The sequence below is a fragment of the Antedon bifida genome, chromosome 8 (genome assembly GCF_963402885.1).
Source record: "Antedon bifida chromosome 8, ecAntBifi1.1, whole genome shotgun sequence".
Classification (NCBI taxonomy): domain Eukaryota; kingdom Metazoa; phylum Echinodermata; class Crinoidea; order Comatulida; family Antedonidae; genus Antedon; species Antedon bifida.
In genome coordinates, this window is record NC_136233.1 from 8,800,459 (window position 1) to 8,823,882 (window position 23,424).

At 33.0% G+C, this 23,424-nt stretch overlaps 2 protein-coding genes across 2 annotated transcripts; both read right to left on the reverse strand.

Annotated features, from left to right (window-relative positions):
• Window positions 1–707: 707 nt before the first annotated feature.
• LOC144849850 (uncharacterized) lies at window positions 708–15,973 on the reverse strand. The gene is made up of 10 exons (XM_078706941.1): window positions 15,928–15,973; window positions 13,117–13,208; window positions 12,145–12,186; window positions 11,090–11,116; window positions 10,569–10,604; window positions 10,327–10,353; window positions 1,672–1,707; window positions 1,505–1,546; window positions 1,013–1,054; window positions 708–929 (listed from the first exon to the last, which is right to left on the reverse strand). The coding sequence occupies exons 1-10, from the start codon at window positions 15,954–15,956 to the stop codon at window positions 919–921; spliced, it is 384 nt and encodes a 127-aa protein (XP_078563067.1). The 5' UTR covers window positions 15,957–15,973; the 3' UTR covers window positions 708–918.
• Window positions 3,376–5,196, reverse strand: LOC144850413 (uncharacterized). Its single transcript, XM_078707689.1, has 2 exons — window positions 5,182–5,196; window positions 3,376–4,095 (listed from the first exon to the last, which is right to left on the reverse strand). Exons 1-2 carry the CDS (start codon window positions 5,194–5,196, stop codon window positions 3,376–3,378), a joined length of 735 nt encoding a protein of 244 aa, XP_078563815.1.
• Window positions 15,974–23,424: the final 7,451 nt, after the last annotated feature.

Consider the following 23,424-nt stretch of genomic DNA (forward strand, 5'->3'; position numbering starts at 1 on the left):
GATAAATATGTGTTATTATTTCTAGTGGCTTTTGGCAACAACTAAATATTAAAATACATTGGTTGAATCCACAAGAATGAACGCTCAAAAAGTTATACCACTGTAAAACCGCTAAATGTCGAAAACAAAGTACATAGGCCTAAACCATTGTTTTCTTTAGAATTTTAAATGACCAAAGTTGAATAAGGAATTTAAAGAACTACTATTGTACTCTGCTACAACCAGAGGAGACCAACATTAATGGGGTTACAGCCAGGGATGCGCATAACTCACAGCGCAAATACAGAGAAGAAAAGAGAGAAAGAAAAGTGAAAGGAGAAGTAAGGGAAAAAAAATAATAATAATGATAATAATAATAATAATAATATTAATAATTATATATAAATAAGGGAGTCAGTTTCTCTCTGTAAAACAATAACTAAATAGAATAATAATACACAACCAAATACAGTAGAGCTTGCAAAACAGAGTTGGAGGAGCAGAGTCTTCACATATGAAGTTGGCTCCAAATACGAAGAAGAAGAAGAAGTGGTGAAAGAAAAGTGGTTTAAACAGCCAAATGGTGGACATCATGTATGAAGTTTGTTACGCCTATTAACTACAGTATCTTGAGATTCAATATTCAGTTTCTTGTATGACACTGTATCATGTGTATATTATAATGTGACAGGAAAGCAATAAAGTACCGTAAATCAAACAAACAAAAGTTAATGTAAACAATGCGCTTATCAATTTTTATTTCTCTTTTGTGGCGTTAACCACTAATTTATCGTAATTATTTTTCACATTTTCCTTGCTTTATATTTATCTCTTAACAATATGTCCCTGTACATGTACACAAAAACACACAAGTGCTATATTCGCCAATTGTTTCCATAAGGGTAAAGAGATTTATCTATGGCTGATCAATGTAATTCCTTAGTAACCATCTAAAAATACAATTGAAATATTAATAGTTAATTACAATTAAAATGTTTATACAATAATGATAATTAATCTTTCTTTCACTTACTGCTTCCTCTTCCTCCTCCTCTTTCTCCTGGAAATGTGATCTCTGTAAAGATTAAAAAGGAAGACGTTTTTACTTAATTGAAACAGTATTTTTTTGGCACACACTTTCGTTGGTGATGTTAAATGTTAACAACAATCAACAATTTATGTTATGTATTTTGTTGTTGTCATAGTCGTCATAAAACCACCAGCAATCTTGTGTGCCACGTTCTTTAACAGACGGCCGGCTGGAGAAAGAGAAATCTTAATCCAAATCTCACGCTACTTTGTTGTACAACCGCAACCAAATTGACATTGTTTATTTCGCCCGCAAGAATCGAATTAATGTTATCGATATATGTCGGCATGCGTCAGTTAAAAAAGTGTTTCTTTCCTTGTATGTCGATAATTATATTTATATTCATGTGGTAGGAGTATGCTTTCATAAGGTTTACAATCCTAATTAACATTTTCTGTACAACTGTATTTATCGCAATGGTTAATCTCTATTCACCTTCATCCCGACGAATTCTGCCCGGTTCAGCGGATTGCATTCCTGTAAGAAATAATAAGAAACAAGCACGAAAATGTTTTAACTAACCTCATGCAATCGAGAAATATTAAAACGAACAATGAATGTTTTTTTTTTATAGTTTGATATTTAATCTTTTTTTCACTTACTTCCTCCTCCTCCGAAACCTCCCGGAAATGTGATCTCTGTAAAGATAAAAAAGGAAGACGTTTTTACTGTAATTGAAACACTTAGTGTCAGTATTTTATTGGCACATACTTTTTGGTGATGTTAAATGTTAACAACAATCAACAATTTATGTTATGTATTTTTTTGTTGTCATAGTCATCATAAACCACCAGCACTCTTGTGTGCCACGTTCTGCTAAAGATATAATATAATTCAATAATAATAATCTTTATCTAATTTTAACAATTTTTAGCCTCTTAACTTTTTGTGTGTGTTTTTGTAAATTGTATTTTATATTTTTGTATTTTGCCAGTTTTCAAATCACATTTCTGTTTTGTAAATGGACAATAAAGTATATATGACTATGACTATAATGATGATGAATTTGTCGATTTTCATTCTTTAAAGTTCCTGCAAAACCATCTACAGTATCAACAGTAATATATTGTTTGAAGGTTTGCATGGCGAAATCGAATGTTGATATAAAGTTTGCGGTACACCACGTGTATTAGTTCTGAAAAGAACTGTTGAGTTTCTCGACGTTTCGATCAATATACTTTGATCGTCCTCAGGAGTGAGAATGCAGAAAGTCCAGGAAACTTGGAATATAAGTGGGAAGGGTGGGACTGGTGTGAAAGCCAGAAACAATGGCAAGTTCACACAGTGGGAGGGATTGAAACTAGCTATAGCAGAGCATTGTTTCTCAAGAACAATAGTGAATGGAAACTTGCTATAGAAGAGCATTGTTTCTGATAGGTGTGAAAAGCAGGGTGAGGCAAGCTAAAAACAATAGCATTGTTTCAAAGTTGGGTGTGGACTGGCCAAACAAGACCATGTGTCCAGACTGGGTTGTGAAATGTAAACTGGCCAGAAACTATGGCATTGTTTACTGTCGATGAAGATTCTTGTTGAATAAAGATAGCCAAATGTCACTAATAACAAATCCAATATCTTGATGAACAGTGTTGTGTTTGTAGATTTCAATAGCTTCCCTGGTTCGTCTGGAATGCCAAGAAGGAAGGTAGCAATTAGTTCAGCTTCTTTCCAATTAACTCGGTGTTGTTGTTTGTGAGAATGCATAACTATTGATGATTTGTCTTGCTCTCCTCTTCTGGCATGGCCTTGATGTTCTTTAAGCCTGGTTTGAAGGTCGCGTCCAGTTTCCCCAATGTATACCTTTCCACATTCACATGGGATGCAGTATACACCAGGTTGATTGTGTTTAGCTGGTTTGTCCTTGTGTGTTTGAAGACACTGTGACAACTTGTTGACTGCACTATGAAATACTTTTATGTCGGAGTTTTGTAGTACTCGCTGGATACGATGAGAAAGCTGTCCCAAATATGGTAAACATACAGACTTTCTGAACTCTACAGGATCGTTGTTGTTGGTTGACGATGACTTGAAGTCCTTCCTGTTGTAACCATTGAGTTCCAATGCTTTGTTGACATGATGTATTTCTTGTCGGAGACACTTCTTGTCGCTGATGGTGTGCGCTCTTTTGATAAGAGTTTTACAAACTGATTTCTTCGTTGACAGATGGTGGAAAGATCGCTTGTGTAAATATCTGTCCGTGTGCGTGGGTTTGCGATATACTTTGTGGGACAGAGTGCCCTCAGGTTCCTTTGTGACAAATACGTCAAGAAATGGTAAACTGTGGTCGTTTTCCTCTTCCATGGTGAATGCTATGTTACAGTGTTGAGGTGTATTAGAAAACTATCTAAGTCCACCTTGTTGTGCTGCCAGATGATAAAAGTGTCGTCTACATATCGAAGCGAAAGTTTTGGTCGCTTGTTGGCGGAGTAGAGTGCTAGATGTTCGAGCTCCTTCAGAAAGATGTTGGCAATGACCGGGGATAAAGGAGATCCCATAGCCGTGCCTTCAGTTTGTTCAAAGAATTGGTCTCGCCACTTGAAGTTGGTAGATGTTAGACATAGTAGAAGTAACTCATGGATTTCTTCTGCAGAAAGTGCGGTCCTCTGTTGGAGTTTAGGGTCAGCTTGCAGTCGATGTTTGACTATAGTGCAAGCTTCCCTAACTGGAACATTGGTGAATAAAGACTTGATGTCAAAGCTGATCAGCTTCTCTGTTGGTTCCAGGTAGACGTCCTTGATGATTTCCACGAAATGCTGAGAATTCTTCACATGATGACCTGTTAGTCCTACCAGTGGATACAGTATCTTGGCTAGATGTTTTGCCAGGTTGTACGTTGGTGAGCCTCTGGAAGAGACAATAGGACGTAGTGGTATGTCCTGCTTATGGATCTTAGGTTGCCCAAATAGTCTGGGACAAGTTGTTGCTGATGGTCGAAGTTGGTGGTAGGTAGACTTGGGTAGAGCTTCAGAGCGATGTAGTTGTAGAAGTTTAGCTGCGATCTTCCTCTCGATGGATTGAGTTGGATCTTTCTTGATCAACAGTAATATTTTTGTTCCATTGACATTGACAAAATATGATAAAATTGAACGTAAATTTCACCAATAAATGCATTAAATATACGCAATTTACTGAGTTTTTAGCCCTCTATTATGATTGCTCTTTTGGCGCTCCATAGAAACAACAACATTGAACATGGAGTATGCGAAATTCACGAACCGATGTGCGAGAAACACGTCTGTAAATTCATCAATTTAAAGGATTTATTTTTTACTTTTTGTGTGATCTCCTTCGTAAAAGTATTTTTGAGGCCTAATTCTAAGGTGTGGTACTCACGATAAAGTTATTTAACCAATTTTGAGTCGAAATAAACGACAGGTGCGAAACGGAACTAGCGCCAAATAATGCGGGCCGCCGACAAGTTCGTCCTGGAAAAAAAAATTACGCGAGCCGCCAGCAATTTCTATGAAACGCCCAGTGCGTCTTTTACGACACTTAAAAGATGTTCTATCGAAATTATGTGAAAACAACATTTTGAGAAAATGACACTTTTGTATTTCATTTCCTATGTTCTTATGTGTAAAATAAAATGTATATCTCATAATTACTATAATATTTGATGATAGCTGATCTTCAAAAAATCTGTTGATGTAGATGATTTTCCGTGAATAAAATAAAAATCCACATAACCCAAAACTAAAGATGTCATCCACCCCAATCGTTTTTGTCACCCCACAAAGTATACATTCAACATGGTTGCCTGCTATTAACAAAAAATGCCCCCAAACATATTTTAGAGGACTTTTGTGTTTGTGGCCTCTCTATTCAAGTCAAGTAAATTTATTGTCATTTGTAAACATAAAAACATTTACATTGAAATGAATTTGAACGGTTTCCCGACTAACAGCAAATAAATAGAACTTCAACTACGTGGTGAAGCTATCGCGCGCCGGACACCATCCCGGTATTTCTAGAACTTATCGCCATCGAATTAAATATTCGAATGATAATAATATGTATAAACTCATTTTTTAATCCCTACCACAAACAATTGCCTATACGTGCTCAAATAGAAAAATGCAAAGTTCATGTTTATTAGGTCAATTAAGGTCACTAACTTTACTTCCGGTCATTTTCTAAAAAAATGTTGCATTAAAATAAATATAAATATGTATGGTCTGAGCAATTTGAGACCATTTTTAAATTTCTATAATCAGCCGTTTTTTAGATACAGTGCGAGTCAAGGTCAAGGGTCAAGGGCATAAAAATGGCATTTCCGGTTATATTTAGTAAAAATGTTCTATTACAACAAATATAAATATATTTATTCCGAGTATTTTGATACCAATATCTTGTCAATAGACTAAAGGCTTATGGAGATATGACCAGAGAATACTGAATAAAAATCCTTGTAAGCTATTCTCTATGTCAAAGGTCAATAACTTTGCTAGCGGACATTTTTTAACAAAATATTGCATTACAATAAATATAAATATATAAGGTCTGAGCAATTTGAGACCATTTTTAAATTTCTATGACCAGCCGTTTTTAGTCGCGTGGACGCGACTCTATAGTTTACTATGTCGGTCGGTTGGTCTGTCTGTCTGTCTGTCTGTCCGGTATCACTATGCGTTTCATCGCTTTCTGACCTTATTTTGATATCAGTTTAATCTAGCTATAAGTCAATTTTTCACAGAATATTCCTTATGGCCAGGAATCGATGTGGTTATGTTTTCACGGTGCGCAATAAAAAACTACGCGGTCTGCGCACGATTTAACGAAATCACGTTTGTAATCATATCTTCACAACCATGAATCACAATTAAATAAAATTTGGTACTCATAAATTTCAGGGCATGAATCATCATATTAGTCCAGTAAAAATATGGTTGAACCTAGAACAAATTGCAACAGAATTTTTTTTTGTTTTATATGGTTGATATGGTGAACATAAACATCATATCCAAAGTTTACCAAAATCGGACATCGGGAAGTGGGTTAATTAGCATAAATTCAAAATGGCCGCTATTTGCTATTTTAAAGCCCCATATCTCCTTAACGGTTGGATTTAGACCACCTAAGTGCATTACGAGTAGATATAAATGTGATATTAAACATTCTAATTAGCATATTTAAATTCCCATATGACGTATCTATGACGTCATATGTTAGTTGTGACGTCATATATTATGTTATAAATGCTTAAATGACATTATACTATGCGAAACAATTTAGAAACTGCAGAAAAACAAGTTTCTTAACATTCTCCTTGTTGAAATGAACATAATTCCAAAGTTTACCAAAATCGGACGTCAGGAAGTGTGTTAATTAGCATAAATTCAAAATGGCCGCTATTTACTATATCATTTTGAAGCCCCATATCTCCTTAACGGTTGGTTTTAGACCACCTAAGTGCATTGCGAGTAGATATAAATGTGACATTAAACTTCCCAATTAGCACATTTAAATTACCATATGACGTAAATATGACGTCATAAGGTAGTTGTGACGTCATATATTATGTTATAACTGCTTAAATGACATTATCCTATGCTAAAAAATGTAGAAACTGCAGGAAAACAATTTTCTAACAATTTCCTGTTGAAATGAACTGAACTAAACGATATCCAAAGTTTACCAAAATCAGACTTCAAGAAGGGGGTCAATTAGCATAAATTTAAAATGGTTGCTATTTACTATACCATTTTGAAGCCCTGTATCTATTTAACGGTTGGGTTTAGACATCCTATGTGCATTACGAGTAGACATATGTAAAAACCGTTGAAATTTATCATTAAGTTTCCATTTACAAAATCTTATGAAATTAGTTGTTCTACAGAACCGTATGAAAGGTGATCATCAACTGTATTTCCGAAACTGATTTGTACTCAAGCGCACATCTTGTTTTGTGTTCCCTAAAACTACATCTTTTAGAACTTCATCTCTCTAAATTGGTAAAGGAAAATAAAAAAATATTGTAATGAGGTGATTGTCTGTGGGTCAGGCTATTCAAACCCATCATTCCCACAAACTCATCTCAATTCCCCAACTGGGAATTGAGATGATACATAATGATAAATGTCATACTGTAGTTTTCGGTATAGTCGGCATCTCCATTCTGCTCTTTCAAAGTTGCTATTTCATTGCCAGAAATTGCATCTGTTTGGTGTCGATCATTTTCACAACTTTTTATGACATATACTGTTTATCTTTTGAATGTTGTTTCAAAGATTCAATGAGCATATAACAAGGACATTAAATAATGTGTCAACAAGGATGAAGAACCGTTAATCAGTTAAAGATACACATCAACGGAATCCAAAAGGGGTTTTTAAGGTAATAAAGTAATTTTCCAACTTGCCACTACTAATTACAGTATTTAATTTTTCAACAAGACAGTATTCAACTTCCTTGACAGAAAATGTCAGAAAAATGGAATAGAAACTTTGAATGCAGATGGGGATCTATTAAATATATTAATTTGCCATTATTAAAAAAGCGATTGAGTTTTAAGACAGAGGAAGCAAAAAATAGTGGAATAATTGGTACTTAAAGAAAACACAAAGATGTTGCAAATTTGCTCCTTAAGACGCTCTGCACTTGCAAAGAAACACAGGGATGCATTATATTCGAAGCAAGAACTGTTCATTCCAAAATTAAAAAAGACATCTGAAAAGCCAATGAAGTAGACTTACTGTGCCTACATGTATGGTGGAAGTATTTTGACGGCGCCAACATTACATTTTCTATGTATGTACTTTGGATGGGAAACTTACTGTGATCCAACTCCATATTTAGGATTGGGTTGAATTATTAAATCCAAGACTCATTACAGAATTAAGAATCTCTTTTCTTTAAATATATATGAGATATATATGCAGTTATTAAAAGTTGCAGTTGCAGAAAATTAACTGGAATGTTCTATTGCATGTTGGGAAGGGTGGCCGAATAACTTCTGATACCCATGATCTTAACATGGATGTGTTAAATGTTCTACTATTTTCATGAGATTAAAAACATCTTTTCCTACGGTTTCTATATTTTTCCCTTAGAATAATGCCAATTGAGCATTATTGTGACATAATAAGACGTCAAATGTCTTATGACATCATAGGTACGTTATATGGTAGTTTAAATACGCTAATTGGAAAGTTTAATATCATATTTATATCTACTCGCAATGCACTTAGGTGGTCTAAAACCAACTGTTAAGGAGATATGGAGCTTCAAAATGGCATAGTAAATAGCGGCCATTTTGAATGTATGCTAAGTAACCCACTTCCTGACTTTGGAAATAATGTCATTTCAACAAGGAGAATGTTAAGAAACATGTTTTCTTGCAGTTCCTAAATTGTTCGCATAGTATAATGTCATTTAAGCAGTTATAACATAATATATGACGTCACAACTACCATATGACGTCATAGGTATGTCATATGGGAATTTAAATATGCTAATTAGAATATTTAATATCACATTTATATCTACTCGTAATGCACTTAGGTGGTCTAAATCCAACCGTTAAGGAGATATGAGGCTTCAAAATAGCAAATGGCGGCCATTTTGAATTTATGCTAATTAACCCACTTCCCGATGTCCGATTTTGGTAAACTTTGGATATGATATTCATTTGCACCATATTTACCAGACAAAACAAAAAAAAATTCTGTTGCAATTTGTTCTAGGTTCACCCTATTTTTGACTTATCTTTACTGGACTATATGGCAATACAATTACGTGCGTAGCGCATGTAACGCCTGCGTACGCGCGCTTAAAATTTTCAAAATTTATTTTCGATGAAGTAAGAGTACGTTTCAGGCAATTTTAAGCGTTTACAAAATAAATGTTATTGCGCACTCTTTTTGCCCGATTTCTGTTTTCTTGACTTACTTTTCAACTCGAAATTACGTTATACGAGCACGTCAAAAGTGACAGGCTAAATTAAAAAAATATAAATGTTTTTAAACATTTCAACATTTTTAAACATGTTCAGTAATTTCGGTCAGTATAGTTCACTATGTCGGTCGGTCGGTCTGTCGGTCTGTCGGTCTGTCTGTTGTTCTGGTATCACTATGCATTGTAGCACGCGACTTAATGGCTGTTGGCCTTGTTAAGATACAGTACGAGTCAAGGGTCAATAGTACAGAAAAATAGCATTTCCGGTTGCATTTAGTAAAAATGTTCTATTACAACGAATATAAATATATATATTCCGAGTATTTTGATACCAATATCTTGTCAATAGACCAAAGGGTTATGGAGATATGGTCATTTGGTCGCCATTTTGAAATTGGGGCCGTTACCATGGTTACGGGATCGTGAAAATTTGTTTCCTAGCATTTTTGGTATCCTAGCACCATAATAAAGTGAAATCAAGTGAAATCTCACTTTGGGCATTATAATCCTACGGAAATACACGAAGACCCTGACTATAAAGAATATATTTAAAAATTGTTCGTCTTTGCACCCATCCTCTTCCCCATCAACCCTCATGTTGCATACAAAACACAAATTCAGTTAGTTTCAAAACAATTGACAAGTTTCTCTTTCGGAAGTAATTCCCAGGGTGCTAATTTTAGTTGAGTACATAAATCACCGTGTCTATTTATTCGTTCCTGTAAACGACATGTATTATTGTCCTGCATGTACATTTGAAGTCGCCAATTTTTTAACGCTGAAATTACTATGTATTCGAGAACCATCTAGTTATAATAATTCACTGTCAAATAATCAAAACATTATTTATGGTATTTACAATGAGTCCCATTATCAAAACAGTCCATATAATAGTAAAGTTTTTGTTTATAATAGGATACAATTTGATGAAGTGACCCCCAGACTTGACCCTTAGCAATAAAATAAACTAAAGTGACAGAAATTGAGTCTGTTTAGTATAATAAAGTAATATTATTTAGACATCATTTTTATTTAAATTATTTAATAAGCACATCATCTTTTACACAAGTCCGGTACGTAGATGTTGTTCTCAATACGTGTTTCAGTTCATTGAGTCTTATGCATTTAATTATCTATATCAAAACAATTAGCAAGAAAGTTAATATGTGTTAGTTATGATATTATTATAAAATTCGATTTGAATCACAAAGAAGATCTAGAAGTATGCAGCTAGCAGACGAACATTTGAATGAAGGTAAATTTTAGTGATGTGATCGAAAGTACAATGTTATGATAATAAAAATAGATTAGATTTATTGTAAGTTTTGTTTAAATAAATGTGTTATCAACTTTTTACAGTTACTCACGTTCTTCCCGGCGGATTCTGTCATGACCTGAAATACAGTAAACAAACAAATAATAAATGATGGCACTTACATAATGTAATATAGTACTGTTACGATGCTAAACTTGTTTCAAAATGTAATACGTATAATACTATTGCATATTTTATTCCTAAATCAGAGGCAGTGAAATATAATTATTGTTTCTTGTCTATCAGTCTGAATTTAATGTTTAAATAAGTGTAAGTTATGGATAGTTGACTCACCACTTTCAACATTTATTCCAGGTACGTTAGGAGGTACTAATGATACAAAGCGTAGAACAACAAATAATTAACATTTTGAACAGCACAAATGTGTTAGGTTATAGGCCTAATCTTGTTTAAACCTTGTAACACGTTTTATGTATGCTGTACGTATGTGCTCCACCTAATGGAGTAGTGTGTGGGTGTACATTTACGATATGTTCAATATATGTAAAGATACGATACATCATGTGTCCTCTTTGTATTATAGTTGATTTTATTATGTTGACCAAAACATTGCCATAGCTATCGACCCAAGGCATTTACTTTATTTTAAAGTGTCCGTAAGTAGGTCTATTGCATTTTCAGTGAAAAAAATTCAAAACAGAGGGTTAACATACAAATAGTAACAGATACAAATACAATGAACATAGGCCTATATAATCAATAACAAAAAACATAAATTTGAAATATTATTTCAGCACAGACGTAATGTATCAAAAGTAGGCCTATTTACTACAATATGTACAGGAGCTACTCACATTCATCCCGACGATTTCTTTCATGAGCTGAAAAAGTATACATGATATATAATTTTACGTGAAAGATGGGGCATATTGTTTATGCGGCATTTGCCATTACATTGTCAAAGTTGGGGAATCGTTGAAAATATATATGACCTCTTTTCCATATAATAATAAAATAATAATAAATCATTTTATTTTAACACGGAAAAGTGTTCTTCAACAAGGCCGTGATCAACTTAATACATTACTAATTTTGCATTGGGTTTTCTATAGTATTCCATAATCTACCACGATATGAAAAACTTTGGTTTTAAATTCTGTTTTGGGTTTATCCAATTTTAATACATCCTTTGATCTTGTATTGCATGTATCTTGATTTAGATGATGGTGGTGCTTGGTTATTGAATGTTTTATCAAACATTTTGGTTTCATTGTTTTGCGGTTGACAATCAAAGGACAACTTCAAAGAGAACAATATTTTGACAATTTAGGCCTATTAGGGATGTACATATGATTTCAGATTAGTCATGAATGTATACATTTTTAAATTTTTACCTCATTAATTTAGAGTCATAGTGCCCGTGCAGCTTGTTAACTCTTTCGCGTTCGAAAAATCGATAGCACTATGTACTTCGATTTCAAAATAAGAGTGCTGCCTTTTTACTGGACTACCTTCCTAGCTTAGAGTTTGATAACGATTCAAGAAGATAGAATCATTATTTGAATAGAAATGTACTTTGTAACAGGTAGTGAAGTGTTTAGTGTTTTGAAGGAGGATAATTATTACATGAGTTGAAAGATTTGGCTGCTTTGGCTTATATTACACGTGATGTATTTACAATTTAAACAATGACCTACTTCTAAAAACAAAGAAGAAGAAAAATAAAACAAAACTTTTTTACGGAAGTGAGTAAATTATTAATACTGCAAAATGGTCTATTTAAGTTTTTAGAAAAATTATTAATCTTCATTTTTATGTTTTTCGGTGAAAATACATATTTTAAAGATGCGTTTTTTCGTTAACATTTTCTGTTCAACTGTATTTATCGCAATGGTTAATCTCTATTCACCTTCATCCCGACGAATTCTGCCCGGTTCAGCGGATTGCATTCCTGTAAGAAATAATAAGAAACAAGCACGAAAATGTTTTAACTAACCTCATGCAATCGAGAAATATTAAAACGAACAATGAATGTTTTTTTTTTATAGTTTGATATTTAATCGTAAAACGCTATTAATCATCTAAGACACTGTGAAACAGGTTAGTGAGTAGATTTAGTTTTACGAATATCAAGCATTTCAATAATGATAACCGACCGAAAACGTCCAGGCCAGAATGTCCTTCTAAAACCTTTTTACCCGAGTCATTTTCATTCCGAGAACCATCGTCTACACTTCCTTGAGGGGGAGCGAGCGAAGCGAGCTCACCCTCTAGTAATACCTAATTTGGAATGTGTCATTCATCGTAAATCAATACATTTGTATAAATGTATATTAAATCTATCAAAATAGTATTTTTTAGAGAAAATCTTCAACATTATGATGCTGTACTCGAGCTTTTCAATCGGTTTTCAGCCATTAAAAACAATTATCGTAGGAAGAGATAGGAAAATGCGAAGCATCCTCGTATTATTGTGTGAGGGTATTTTTCAAGATGGACATCCATTAGACAGTGTATACCATGATCAGAAAACACCCCTATTTGGGGCAAATCGTTGAACCTAAATTCGTTTTAATTGTCAATAACTAATTATCAAACTCAATTTAATTAGTAAACAGGGTTACATCAGGTGGTTAAAATTAATCAGTACCGAAAGTACGAACCAACTTTATATACCATCGAGTAAACATTCCAGAAATAACGCGCGATTTACCGAATTTTGCCCTTACGTAAATTCATATAATAGAAGCCCAATGGCTCCCAGTTGAATATTTTTTCTTTGAATTGCTGTTTTATACCTATAGGCCTATGTTATCAATAATGTATATAGTAATAAATTGTAAAGCAAATTAAAGGATAAGTACATTTGATATTAACTTACCCTTACCACCACCACCGTTATATTGGCATTGTCCAAATTCAGCCTTAAATAAAAACACGACTAGAAACACAACGACCAACGTTTGCATTCGCCTGTAAAAAAAGTATATTCGTTTGTATTTTCATGTGTAAAGTTTCAACCTGGATCAAATTTGATAATTGTGAAAATAAAATATTTATTGAGACACAACTTTTCTATTATTACTTTGTTGTTGCTATAGCTATAATAAAATTACTAAAACATTTATTAAATAAGTTCATTTGGATCTGATAATGTAATGTGATAAAAAGTTACTTGCTAACAAAATTACCACCTAGTAACATTAACAGACATGAACGAATAGCTTTGAAGTCACTAAAGGGAGATAAAGACATAATAATATTGCCTGTCGACAAAGGAAGAGCAACTGCAATTTTAGATAAGAAAGAATACGAAGATAAAACGAACACAATGCTGAATGATATAACAGTATATGAAAAACTACACAATAATCCCACACAAAAGTATAAAAGGAAACTCGTTGCCATCCTAAATAGACTAAAACAAGAAGAGAAAATAACACCAAAGCAAAAAAGAATATTATTCCCTACAGCAGAAGTAACACCACGAATTTACTGCCTTCCAAAATACACAAAATGAATGTACCGCTTCGTCCTATTGTTGACTGCATCAACTCCATATACTATAACTATGGCAAAAGCCTTGCCGATATTTTAGAGCCCCTAGTTGGAAACACTATACATCATGTAAAGAACTCCAAAGACTTAGTTAAAGAACTTGCAAGGTTAAATATCCCACAGAACTACACATTTGTCTCGTACGATGTTGTATCCCTATTCACCAAGACACCCACAGAATTAGCATTAAAAATCATACGAATAAAACTAGAAAATGATGATGACTTAAAAGAACGTACAAATCTCTCCGTCAAAGACATTTTAGAATTGCTGTCCCTTCTGATAAATACCACCTATTTCAGCTTCAACGGATACTTCTATAAACAAATAGAAGGTGTTGCGATGGGAAGCCCAGTGAGCCCTATTGTGGTGAACCTGTTTCTAGAATGGCTAGAAGAGGAAGCACTCAAAACAGCTAATACAGAAATTAAGCCACTGATATGGAAAAGATACGTAGATGACGTGTTAGCAGTTGTTCCAGAAGGAGCGGCTGACAACCTTAATTATCATCTTAACTCAATCGATCCCACACACAACATTACTTTCACAACAGAACATATGACTAATAACACTATACCTTTCCTAGACGTCTCTATTTCACTCATTGACAACAAAATTACTACATCAGTTTACAGAAAACCTACTCATACCAACCAATATTTACACTTTCATTCATGTCACCCATTACAACATAAACTGAGTGTTGTAAGCACACTTGTGGACAGATGTCAGAATGTTGTTTCCACGCAGAAAGAACAAGAGAATGAAGTTAAAATCATAAGAACTGCTCTATCTACATGCGAATATCCCAAGTGGTGTGTTAACAAAATTTTAAAAAACAAAAAACAGAATGACAAAGCAGAAAAGAATGAAAACATAGAAAGACAAAAAGGAAGTATTGGAATTCCATATATCCCAAATATGTCGGAAAGAATACGAAGATGCCTAAAAGAACATAACATTAACACATACTTTATTCCTGAAAACAAGTTAAGAAACCAGTTAGTACACCCAAATCACAAAATTAAAAAAGAAGACACTTGTGGTGTTGTATATCAAGTGAACTGTCATAACTGCGATAGTATGTATGTTGGAGAAACAGGACGAGCGCTGAAGACCAGGATTAAAGAACATAAAACCGAAGTTTTAGAACAATGCAAAGGTGTTTCAACCAGATCAAGCAGAAAGTCGGCGTCAGAAAAGTTTCACAGCTCGGCTATCACGGATCATATGGCGACTCTTGGTCACACACCCAATTGGAACAACATCAAAGTCTTAGCAAAAGAAACTGAATGGAACACAAGAAAAATAAAAGAAGCGATACATATAAGATTACACCCTAACAATATGAATAGAGATGAAGGAGCATAATTGTGAACTATCGCACATTTACGATAACATTCTAAAACGTAAAGAGACCGACCCCCGCACATCCCGCTTGGATAACTCCAAGCGGTAAACTTCACAATGGCTCCTTTCAACCGTGTTACCGTAACGTCACCACTACGTCACCAGAACGTAGTCACTATGATTATGCCTTGCTGTTAGTAGGCGAAACGTCAAGTTCTCTGGAAATGTAAGTACCGATATCATCTTACAAACTTGACACTATATTGGATCATATAGAAGTAACTTTTTATCACATTACTAAAACATTTCCTAAATAGCACATAGCGACACCACCAAACGGTCGACCAACAAGTAGGCCTAATTTAGAAGAGTCATCCCATCATATTCCTCGTGTATAGACTTAAGTAAACCTAATTCTTCATGTTAGAGCAAATGCTCTTGTATAAACATTATATCAAAAATGAATGTTCACACAACTTATTTATTTCACTAACTCTAAGATTAAGCGATTTACAGTTATATGAAATACATCGTGAAATACACAGTGATTGGCCTCATTTCCATTCATTATTGCCATCTATCTTTCCAACTTTCAAATAAAAGCACCATCAGGCCACATCAGACCATTCATTAACTTTGTTATTCGTGTTGGTGTAAATATATCATTACAATTAACTTGTTAAACTGATATGAAAAAAAAAATTCTTACTTAGCTTAGCTAGAACTTAGCTTGAGTTTTGTATGAACGCAGCATACTATAATGCAATAATAGTAAATTACTTACAGTTTAGCAGCCATGGTGATAGTGAACATCAATTAGTCTAAGTACGACTGGTTGTTGTATCTTTTTGAAAGACACTTTTATGTTATTTCAAAGGTTAAATTAACATAAACATAAGATATAGGCCTAACACATGTTTTAAACATGATGTTTATATGTAAAAAATCTATTTTGCAATTTTCCTCATTGATATTATTTATAATAATTACATTAAGTGCTTAGTTTATGGTTTAAATGTATTATAATTTAAGTGGCCTTATTGTTTGTGTATGCAATGAGAAGAATGTATTATAAACACACACCTGTTTAAAGAAATGTATTAATTTACATATAAAACATGAGCTACAAACAACTGTTTAAAAACAATTCTTTAGAAAAACAGTTTTATATGTGCAATGTTGCAGTTATCGTTATTGTTATTATTCGAATATAATTAAATAAAACAATGCTTACGAATTGTTAATGTTGTTTACGCGTGGTTTTTATGTTTATATTGTGTGTGAAATGAGATTAATTATTATTATTATTATTATTATTATTATTATTATGATTAATACACACCTGTTGCAAGGATGTTTGTTTCCAAATGTATATTAAATACATGTTTGCACAGAATGTATACTTCACTAGAATGGTAATTGTTTTCATTACATTATGTTTTGATAATATAACCAATTAGTATTCTTTTCTTTCTTCAGGATTTGACATTCCACTGTAGAACGTACCCCTCCTCCCAAACTCCCCATTTACTTCTCTCTTATGTAAATCTCAACCAGATGTTTTTATATTTCAATCATCTCTACATATCATTATTTTAGCATTTAGAATTACAATAGTATTATTGTTAATCTCATATTATACTTCAAAAACAGAAACAGCTATGGCATCAACAAAATACCTGATGTTGTAACTTGGTTAGCCCGGTATACTATAGAAGTCTGCAATGATAAGCCTGATTATTAGATTATCACCTTTTCCATGGTTACTGATGTATGTTTTGTTGGATCTTGCGTAATGTTTGCGGTACTATTTGTTGACACCTTTCGCACTAAATGGCTTGACCATTAACTAAAGAATTTGCTACCCAACTTTTGATTTTTATTTTTTTACATTTTTTAAATTTTGCAAATTCCGCCCGACCAGGAATGTCATTATATGAAAGAAATTTTGAACCATTTTACCATGGTGTATCTTCGTTTTAAGTTTCAACTTAGGCCTATTATGTTGGAATTCTGTTCAATGTTCCCACTTCCTGGAATGCTTTGCTGAATTCGAAAAATAAACTTTTAGTGACATTATTAATTATATCAAGATTCAGATTTAATCTCTCGAGAAAAAATATAATAATTTTGAGAATATAACATGATTATTACACCTCTAATACACCCACTGCAGACAATTTGTATACAGTTAAATAACTGCCAGGTACTATACTTCTTGATAACTACAGTTGAACCCTCCTATTGAGATAAACGATAACAACTGTGAAACTTTAGAGTGAGCCAAATGGTTGATTCAAAGGGGAAATATGTTTGTTCTATCACAAAAACAACAAGAAAATATTGAAATTATTATATTCATTTATATATTAAAACAAAAATGGATATTATAACTCTTATAATGATTAATATAATATTATTACTACGTGATACTGACTTTACTAATAATTTAGCCTTAACGTGTGAATTTAGGCGGTGATAGTCGAGACAAATATACAATTAAAGCTACGCTGCACGATTAATAAAAATATTTATTCGGTCACCAAAATAATAAATAAGATCTCTCAGATCCAAGAAACCGTTAAAATATAACCTATAACAAAATTTAAAGATGATAAATATTGTTTAAAATACTTTTTGTTGTTGTTAAATGTCATTTTAATGTCACGTAATAAAAAAAAATTGGCGAAAATCATTTACCTGATCCATCTGAAAACATTTAAAGCAACAATTAGTCAAATTCAAACTTTATTTTAATACCTTATGTAAATTCTGATTTTTAATCTTTATCTGTTATGTTATTGGGGGAAACAGTTATACAAATCTTTAACAATATTACAAACAAAACTCTGCGTAACATTAAATATAGTGTTTTGTGAGCAAAAAAGGAAAATATACAAATGAAAAGTGTAGCCTACTCCTAACAAACCATCTTTTTTCAAAAATATAATATAGACATATATAGACATTATTTAGAAGTAAAACATGATTGTTATGGATATAAATGATAAACGATTACTTGAAGATGGGAGTAAAAGAATTAATGTTCAATTTCATTTTGTATTAAATCTGAAATTAAAAATCAGTTAATTTTACATAAAATCAGTATAAAAAGTACACAAAAACATCAAAACATTAACATAGAAAAATATCAATACATTATAGTAATACAAATGTATACAAAAAAAACACGAAAAAGTCATACAAAAACCAAGGGAAAATCAACCACAGCAAAAAAGTGATTAAAATTCATAAATTGAGACAAGATACAAGATACAAGAAAACTTTATTGTCAAAGGCCAAACATGTGACAGTTGAAATTCTTCTTGCTTGCTGCAAGAACTCACCACACTACAACATAAATAAATACTAACCTGAAACATTATCTTAAAAATCTACAGTACAGTTGAACTCATGGGTTGCATTTACTAGGAAGGAGTTTCTGTGCCGATTAGTATGACCCTTGAGAGGCCTACTCCTACCTGACATTTGATACACAATATACTGATTTAGAGGGTGTTTTGTATTATTCATGATCTTGACAAAATGCTTATGTATATCATCGACACATGAGACAAAAAAAAGTAAAATTAGATCAGGTACATGCTAGTTAATTATTTAAAAAGTTCATCAAATACAGTATGATGCTTATTTAAACGGGGGGAGCACATTTCTGAATTCATCAGATTTCAGCAAACTATTGCCAAAAGCAAGTGTAAGTAGATCCCTTCTTTCCTCAATTGATGGAATATCAATAATTGAAAAAGTATTATCATAATTGATCTAGTCAGACCCTAAAATAATTCGAAAGGCCCTCTAGTTGGTTTCTTCTATCAATAGATTTAATTATGCCATTGGTGATCCAAGGCTTTCCTTCCGTAAGTTTCTTTTAACTTTTTTTTTTATAATTATGAGTAGGGCCTATCAAATATTTTTAAAAACCTGCTCGAAAATAAGTGATCCGTTGTATCAGGTTTGCTGATGTTACAAACATCGCGGACCAATCCGTGCAGAGAAGATTATTAGTAAGTGATGAAATAGAATTATTAAAAATTTTTATAAATAGGCCTAGATTATTAATTTTCGTGAACTCACAATACTTGGTATTATTATATGATGAGGCCAGTAAATTTAAATGCATAATTGAGTAAACAGGAAATGATCAGATATATTAGTGTAAAAAATGCCAGATGAAATTTTATCATGAATATTGTTGGTAAAAATATTATCTATATGTGAGGCAGTTTTTGTTGTAATCCGGGTAGGTCGATGTGTAATAGGATAAACATTAAATTTAAACATATTATTAAGAAATTCAGAAGATTGCTTTGGGTGGCATACTTAAGAAGGTCCATATTAAAATCACCAGCTATATAAGTTGTTTTGTTATTTGTTTATTTGGCGGAAATTGCCTTCCATATATCACGATAAAAACCACTCTCATCATCTCGCCCTCTTAATAATATCATCCCGAGGGGATGTTAAATCTTTTATTTTACTGATATAAAAGGCGATATCTGTTAGCCAACAACAAGTAGAATATCTGCTGGGTCGAGTGTAGCTAGGCTAGCCTGGCCTAGGCCTCCTTTTTGTATTGTATGTAAACAAGCAGCGCCTAGACACCTTACCTTGCGAAGAATAATATACAGATAATTACTAATTAATGATTCCTTGGCAATAAAATATTCACTAGCCTAGGTCGTTTAAATAATAACAGAAGAATTTCCATCAATAAGCCTACATTAATAATAATATTATTATCATCAGGTAGGCCGAATGAATAATAATTCGTCTTCGATCCGAATCACCGGATGTTCAGTGCGTCGCGCACGTACCGGTTACTACTGTGAGTATTAACCATCACAAACGGTCTTTCATCACATCTAGGGAGGACTAATAACAAATGAGGGCGCTATGTATGCATAGTTTAAATAGTTCAGTTGATTAATTTCTTCAAGCAAGTTCCGTGGCGCAGCGCATGAAGCGTTGTCTTGTGATGGAGTGACAATTTCATCGCGTGTTCAAGATCGACCCAGTGGATGACTTTTGTTTATCGGCAAACGCAGGTGTTGTCACACGAAAATTACACAGTCAATATCATCGTACTCGAGAATTTGCTGGATTTTTTATGTTTAATGACAAGGGACACGATAATTACGCGAAAATTACTCAGTCAATATCATTATTCTCGAGGATATATTCGATTTACGATCCTCGCAGCGGTAATCATGTGATTCAGTTTCAACCAATCACGTTCACGTATTTACATAGGCTATGTAATATTACAAAGTATATTTCAGTGCACCTGTATTTAATAATCTGAAATATACACTACTTGCATTTATATCGCCATTCATTGTTTAGAGCTTTGTAATATTTGCCTTTTATCTGTGCAATGCCTTATTCTTTCTGGATTTAAAAGGATGGAATTTGGAAAGTTTGAGGTAAAAATAAGGTTTTTGGTGGAATTGCTCAAACTGTGGAACAATAATGAACATGCAAAAAGAAGTGCTGTACTCTCGCATATAACATCACACTTTTGATGACGTAATTAAGAGTGCAATAGAACATTATCATGTGACCCATAATCCCCAATCAAATCTACTTTGTGTGTTATATGTTATATTAAACCTCTAACTAAGGCAATGTATATATTATATAGCCTGTAATGTAAATATCAAAATAGAATCACATGACTACTGTTTTGAGAATAGTAAACATTATAGATCCACAAGGACTGTTATTTTGACTTAGACTGAAATGTTCATGTCCCGTCATTAGACATGTGGCAAACATCCAGCTATTCAGCTTGAAGAAGATGAATGGCTAGTAATATCATTACTGTAAATGGTAGAGTTATTAAAATATTTTATGGTTAAGGAAACATTAATCATAATAATTATTTACCTTTATACAGTCATTCTTTGGCATAGTAAGTTGATAACGCTAGGCTACTCCTAACTGGGCAGGCTAGCCGCGACCCAGCAGATAGGCCTTCCCAGCCATGTCTGCTGATATTTGGCTACAGTATATATACAATATACTGTAACATAAATCGCCTTTTACATAACACCTAAATAAATTCCTGTCATTTGATTGGACGATTGTGGATCACATGGCGTGCAATAGCACTCACTATTTAAAAATTGTTAAATAGTACGTTTTAAAAAAGACCAATACTGTGACTAGGCTAATTATGTTTTTACAATGATTCCACGTCTTGTAGAGATGTTCCCATTAATTAATAAAAAAAAAACGATCTAAATAATTTTAATGCCTTTTTGATCTAAATTAGTACATACTGTATATCAATTGAAAAATGTACTTCCATGGCTAAACCATTCAATATTTGTTGCAAAAGTTCAAAATAGGTGGTGCTGTTGTATTTCAGAAGCAATAGTATAAACAAAAATATTTTACAAATGCGAAAAGATTTTTTTTTTGTACACGAAATCGTCCAATCAAATGACAGGAATTTATTTAGGTGTTATATAATAAAAGCCAATTATCAATGACAAACAATAGTAGTAGTCAAAAAAATTAATTAACAAATATCTTTATTATAATGTTCTACAAACAAGTTTATTCTTCCTTTAAAAAATTTATTTTTGGTGTTTTTTTAGATTCATGTCCTGGCTATTGTTACAATAGAGGAACATGCGATGATAGTGAACTGCCACCTGTGTGTACCTGTGATTCAGGCTACGAAGGTGACAGGTGTGAGGATGAATCAGGTACTTTATTTTCTTATTTAACTATTACTTCATTTGATCAACTATATTCTAATTGAAATTCCAGTGGCCGTATTCACCAATCACACTTAAGTGAGATATTTCCCTTAAATCCTAAGAATTTCCCTTAAAGATGTATTGTCCCCCTGAAAAAATAATTCAGAAAAAATTTGTTGTTGAATATTCCATTTTAATGTAACATAATAGTTATCCACTTTGACCAAAAATTGGATCGAAAAAAAATTGTATTTAGCTGAAAATAATGTAATTTAAAGAAAAAAATTGTCAAATTGCCTGCCAGCCAATGGATTTTTGGTTTAATTTAATCATTTATTCTGTCATTTTACAAGTGAAAACATAATTTTTGTCGGGTTTTTTTTCTATGGAAGTGATTAACTTTATTAAAACTACAAAATAACATATTCAAAGTCTGATTTAATTAATCTTCATTTTTCATGTTTTTGGGGGACAATACATCTTAAATCAAGAAAATATTAAGGGTTTCACTTGGTGGTAGTGGTATTCAAAAAGGGTTTAAGGTTAAGGGAAACCCTTAACTTGGTCTATTTTCCCCTTAACTTTTAAGGGACCTCAGAGGTCCCTTATAAGTCCCCTTAACTATTCAGTACCTTGGTTGTGCTGACGATTCTGTATGTGCGAGTACTATGCCTACTTGTAGATGGCCCCAGTCTAGGCTAGGTAGAGATGCTAGGCCCACTAACCTGCCTAGGATTCATGTTTGGTTTGAGTAGCATCTAGGCCTAGACCTTTTTTTGCTGATCCCCACCATACAAATTAGTCTATGGCTATATATTCATTTATTTGTTTTGTTTTGAATGCCATTATTTATTCCCATTTCGTTGTAATAGAAATTAGCCCCATTCTATTAGGCTAGAGGAGGTAGAAATGCTAGGCCCCCTGTTGGTCTGCCCAGTAACCAGCCATATGCTTCAATACAGACAGGTTTAGGCCTACACAGAATGTTGGTTTGTTAGTAGCATCTGGCTAGACCTATTTTTCTTGATCCTCATACAAATTATTCTAGGTTTAATATTTATTTACTTGTTTTTGTTTTGACTGCCATTTTCTTTTTATTGATCATCGTCCATACACTGTTCTCTTCATCCTCACCGTCCCCCCAATCCCTTACTCTTTTTTAAAATATGCAAATTAGTTTTAGAGAGGAAAGTGATTGGACCATAGTGGAATTTAATCCTCTGTGATTGGACAATGGGACAACTCATGAATATTTATGATTATTTTTACCCTTAAGTTTTACCCTTACATTAAGTGTTTTCCTTAGGTAAGTGAATCCCTTAACTCATTTGTGAATACCTCTTAAGTGTTTCCCTTTGTTAAGGGAATTCTTAAATTTTAAGGGTAAGTATTTCCCTTAACCTAAGTGAGATTGGTGAATACGGCCACAGGCTTCTTAAAATAGTATAAAATCATATCAAATCAAATCTTTACATATAAAATGTGTACATGGAAAAATTGTTTTCCTCGACAAAAAATATAGTAAAAGAAACAAAACATTCACAATTACATCA